Source organism: Zerene cesonia, unplaced genomic scaffold (genome assembly GCF_012273895.1).
Source record: "Zerene cesonia ecotype Mississippi unplaced genomic scaffold, Zerene_cesonia_1.1 Zces_u001, whole genome shotgun sequence".
NCBI classification, from domain to species: domain Eukaryota; kingdom Metazoa; phylum Arthropoda; class Insecta; order Lepidoptera; family Pieridae; genus Zerene; species Zerene cesonia.
The window spans coordinates 1,382,935-1,388,305 of NW_024045131.1; the positions used below are offsets into that span (position 1 = coordinate 1,382,935).

The 5,371-nt window shown below is 35.3% G+C and overlaps 1 protein-coding gene across 1 annotated transcript in view; it reads left to right on the forward strand.

Moving 5' to 3' along the window:
• LOC119838197 overlaps positions 1-5,054 on the forward strand; it is a 28,937-nt gene extending 23,883 nt beyond the window's left edge. The window contains exon 5 of the mRNA XM_038364043.1: positions 4,701-5,054. Coding sequence (XP_038219971.1) covers positions 4,701-5,054 — 354 coding nt within the window. The remainder of the gene's footprint in view (positions 1-4,700) is intronic.
• Positions 5,055-5,371: the final 317 nt, after the last annotated feature.

The following is a 5,371-nucleotide window of genomic DNA, read 5'->3' on the forward strand; positions in this document are numbered from 1 at the left end:
ATACAAGGTGTTTGAGTCTCTAGATGGTAGTGGACTGCAGCGAGATTGGAATGTAGACCTCTGATGTTAGTGAGGTCTTCGATTATAATTGCGGCATTAGTATTGGTGAGATTACGACGAATTACGTAGACGAGTTACTTACCATCTTTGATCTCGTCACCACTTTTCATCACAGGTGGGACTGTGGTGTCGCGGACGTATTTTAACCAGCTCCCGTGGCCCCTTCACTCAAGTGGCTAGACGGAACACAGTGGGGTTTTGGTCCGTAAGAATCCGACATAACCCACGGCTCCATCCCCGGGGGCCGTGGCTATCTATGCATTCCTATGATTTCCCCAATATAAAAAAGAAAAAAAAAAAAAAGGGTGGGACTGTGGTCAAAATTCTGTCTAACTATGGTAAATTTAAAAATAAGAAGTTGTCCGCTTTATTTCAAGCGGCAACACTATTCAATCTTTGTCGTCTTCTGAATTCATACAATATTGCACCATAAAAATGTCATGTTGACAGAAGAATGACGTTTAGAAATTTAATAATTATAGAGAGAAAAGAAAGAAAAAGAGAAAATAATATCCTTTAGGCTACAAGAGGTCATAGGGCTTTACAAATAAATTTACATATTTTTAACTTACCCAATATAAAGGTCAAATAATTCAACATATTATGTAGAGTCAGCAGAATTTTTATTGTTTTTTTTTTGTGGTTCGCCTGATGGTAAGAGATCAGCACCGCCCATGAACATTAGCAGAGGTAGCGCCGCAGCAAATATGTTGCCCGCTTTTAAGGGGTAAGGATGAGGAAAGGATTGGCGACGTGAATAAAGGAAGGGACTAGGAAGGGCGAAGAAAGGGATAAGAATTATGGAATTTTGTAATCGTAGGTTTCTGGACTTCTGTAAAGCGTGTTATTATAATTTCATTATAACTTCAAATACATTATTATTAATGAATTATTATCATCCTACTTCCTACTAATCCTACTATCCTGCTTCCTACTTAATATTATAAATGCGAAAGTTTGTAATGATGTGTGTGTGTTTATTACTCTTTCATTAAAAAATACTGAACCGAATGCAATGAAATTTGGTACGTAGATAGCTGGACAACTAGAACACATAGGCAATGTTTTATCCCGATATTCCTACGGGCTACGGACTTACGTGGGTGAAACCGCGGGGCGCAGCTAGTTTAAGATAATTGCACACCAATTTATCCCCTATTCTAACAATCCGTCGCGCGCCGCCATCTTTATATCGTATAAATTGTAATAAAAGTGAATATGTCAAAAAGTAATTAATTCTTGGTCGGTGTCACCCCTGTTATCGTTTAGTGATGCGCTGACGGTGTTGTGTTATCGATGTGTTGTATCGATAATTAATTTATTGATTATATCACAATGATATGAATAATTTGCGCTTAATTTAAACAGTTCTGGTGCTATTCATATTCGTATACATTGTTTTAATTACTGTATTATAAGTGTTATTTTGTTTTTGTGTATCAAACAAAAATATAAATTTATTTATTCGTTTCTGTTTCTTCATGAATGGATTGTGACGGATTATAGAAGAGATTATTTATAGAGACATATTTATATTGTCACATATACTCCAAACAAATTCGCTTACCTCATTCCGGTCAACTATTAACAAATATCTATTTCTATAGCACATTTAAGCAAACATGGGCGAAAAGATGAGAAATTTTGGGCAAAAAGAGCGCTAATCATATATTATACAGGCGTTTTAAAGAAGTCTTTCTTTATAAATACATATATACACAAATTTAAGAATATAAAAGACTTTGTGTTTAAATATACATTTTTATAAAAACATACATGATTATTGCATATAGAAATCTTAATATATAAAAATCGAGTGTCATGATGTATGTTTCCAATTAACTCTTAACCAACTCAACCAATTTTGATGAAATTTGGCAATTTATGTGTAATTTTGTCCAACTTAAGAGATAGAATAGTTTTTATTTCTATGAATTATCCCAATAATTTATAATCTTATTATTTTTAATGATTACTCGGCCACAACAACGCGTGGCCGGGTATGCTAGTGTTCGATAATTATTCACTAAGTGTCTATTAAATTAAAAACAATTATCGATGGCATAAGCGCATCACTAGCAAGCCAAAGGGCCGGCGTCAGCTGTTGGCGGCAGATTGTCGGTGACGCGATCCCGCGACGCTCGGCCAAGACGAGGGTCGCGTGACGTCAGCAGTCTTGCACAGATTATATTAAGTGAACAGATTAAAAATATTGTTTGCATTGGATTTTTTTGCGAAATCCTACTTCCTACTAATATTATAAATGCGGAAGTTTGTAAGGATGTGTGTGTGTTTGTTGCTCTTTCACGCAAAAGCTACTGAACCGATTGCAATCAAATTTGGTACGTGGACAGCTGGACAACTGGAATAACATATAGGCAACTTTTTATCCCGATATTCCTACGGGATACGAACTTACGCGGGCGAAACCGCAGGGCGCAGCTAATAAGATATATGTGTATACAGCGGGGGCGCAGCTAGTAATAGATATTTTTGTCATGGCTTAGTCAACATACCTACTGTTATTTTTTATAAGAGCATCGATGTTTGAAATATTTTTTAAATACGTTTTATCGTTAAACGTTTCTATCTAGTTTTTTATTATATAAAAAAAAACAAATAGAATTCTACAAAAATGAAAATATAACGAAAATACTCCAACAATCAACCTGCAATACTGTATATTTATATAATCATAAAAATAAATATTTAAATAAACAAACAAACCGTTTTTCACAAAAAAAAAAATTCAATCACTAATTGAACCATCTTACACGGGTAACATCTTATTTGATAGATCGATGAAAACTTCTCACAATTGAACAATCAATTTTTAACGTACCAATTATCGATTCACCAACAAAATTGCCGCTAAAGGTTGACGTTTAAAAATTGTTTGACAAATCGTTTTCGCGCGCCACGCTCTAACCGATTCGTTCTAGCCAATCATCGGGCGCGATTTGTCATTCCAATTTCAAATTTGTCTTGACATTGACAGCTCGATACGGACTTCCGAAATATTGAGCGTGCTGTTATAAATGTATCACTTTTAGTATACCTATGCGCTAGTTATAATTCAAATTATATTTTTGCTTAGATAACCGTTAAAATATTATGTAAACACCCAATCCTATCCTATCCTACTAATATTACAAATGCGAAAGTTTGTGAGGATGTATATATGTGTATGTTTGTTACTCTTGCACGCAAAAGCTACTGAACCGTTTGCAATGAAATTTGGTACGTAGACAGCTGGATAACTGGAATAACATATAGGCAACTTTTTATCCCGATATTCCTACGGGATACGGACTTACGCTGCTGAAACCGCGGGGCGCAGCTAGTATTATCATAATTGTTAACAGAAAGCCTCAACACAAGTTTGTAAAAATGCTGATTTCGCAATATCTTTCACAGCAAAAACCAAAGATTTAAAGTTAAATGCGCAACACTTCAGCAATGATTTCCTATTCGTCTTTTACTCCTACCTATTAAGTCTAATAAATATTATACATATGAGAAAATATTAGATATACAACTATAAAACAAAATATATCCTCATATGAATAACAATGAACGATTACAAGCAAAATATCGCTAAATCCCTACAAAGCAATAATGTAATATAACTTTTTTACACGCCCGCACCACGCCTTGTCATCAATAACTAAACACAATGGTCGAAGCTGATGGGTTTTATGTGAAAAAACTGCAAAAATCTACGAAAATGAGGAATTGATTCCCATTGTGCTCAATCGCAATTGTCATTACTAATGTCGGTGTATTAACCGACTGCACAAAACGAGGGTTCTCAATTCGGATAGCTTTATTGCTGTAGCGTTTTATTTCTGTGAGGGACTGATTGCGGGTAGTAATAGATTCGTAATAATACGAAAGGGGTGTAATTAGGTACCTATAATTATAATAATAGAGTCTTTATTAAAACTGTTAAATACGTACAATGATATTGGTAGAAACTAAAAACTGTGTACAGGCTTTAGAATCCCTCACATTTTTTAAATTATAGTTTTTTTTTTCATTTGTTATGAAGGTTTCATCTATTAATTAGGAGTTATAGATACGAGATAAAGTTTCAGTTGGGTGAATCGGTTTTGATAATTTTTTTATTTGAAAGCTGATACCTCTCTGTGGTTCTGGTCTAGTTCTGACTATTAAGGCGTTTTAGTTTTTGAAACGAAGTTCATTATCGCGCGTTGTGAAAGGGCGCTAGGCGGAAAATATTGTCATGAGAAGTTGTAACGACACTTTGTGCTATAGTAAGCTGTTATAAGCTGTGCGGCGTGCGCATGTTTCTCTGTCTGTCTCTCTCTCTCTCTCTCTCTCTTATAGATAAAGGAACTTCGTTCCATCCGGGTGTCACTTGACACCTCTCGACTTTTTTTTTAATAAATATACATAACTTTTATACCTTTATGAATTCTATTACTAAAAAATAAGTTGAGGAATAATCTATATTCAAACTTTATACAATAAATAAGAGCAGATAGTAAATTGTTTTAATTTTATATCAGCACTAGCTGACCCGGCAAACACTGTTCTGCCCTGCTCTTATCATTAAGGAGTATGACACGAGAATTTTATGTGTTTAGAGATAACTATATATATATCTATCTTTCCAGGTAAAAATCTGGTTCCAAAACCGGCGCATGAAATGGCGGAACTCGAAAGAGCGGGAACTGCTCGCGTCCGGCGGGTCCCGGGAACAAACGCTGCCGAACAAAAATAACCCGCACCCGGACCTGTCTGACGCGGAGGCCGACAAACCGAAGCTGTCACCTTCGCCCGTCAACGAGGACGACGATTTAAAAAACAAAATGTTCGCGTCGACGTCGAGCTGTCAAAGTGACAGCTACAGATACGACGACAAGATGGCGGCGGGGCTGTTCGCGCGCGAGAACTTTCAGAACATGGAGGAAGGCGATGACTACGAGACGGACGCTAGCGCTTCAGACGAAGAGATAAATGTGACATGACGTGTTTTTGTATAATGTATAGAATCATTATGTATAGATATTTATTAAGCTGTGTATACACTAAGGCGTTTGTGTAGTTAAATTTAGTTTAAGATTAAAATGTTTTGAATATACGTTGATATTCATTGTTATAATACGAATTAATAATAACAACGCTTCGTGATGTTGTTTTGTGAATTAATCAATATTCAAGTTGTACATTCAATAAAAAATAATCATTAAAAATATCATAATAGCGCACATCAGCCTGGGTTACAAGAACAAATAAAAAACTCACAAACATAAGGTAACTTAAAGACAAGGAATTCAAAAAAGAA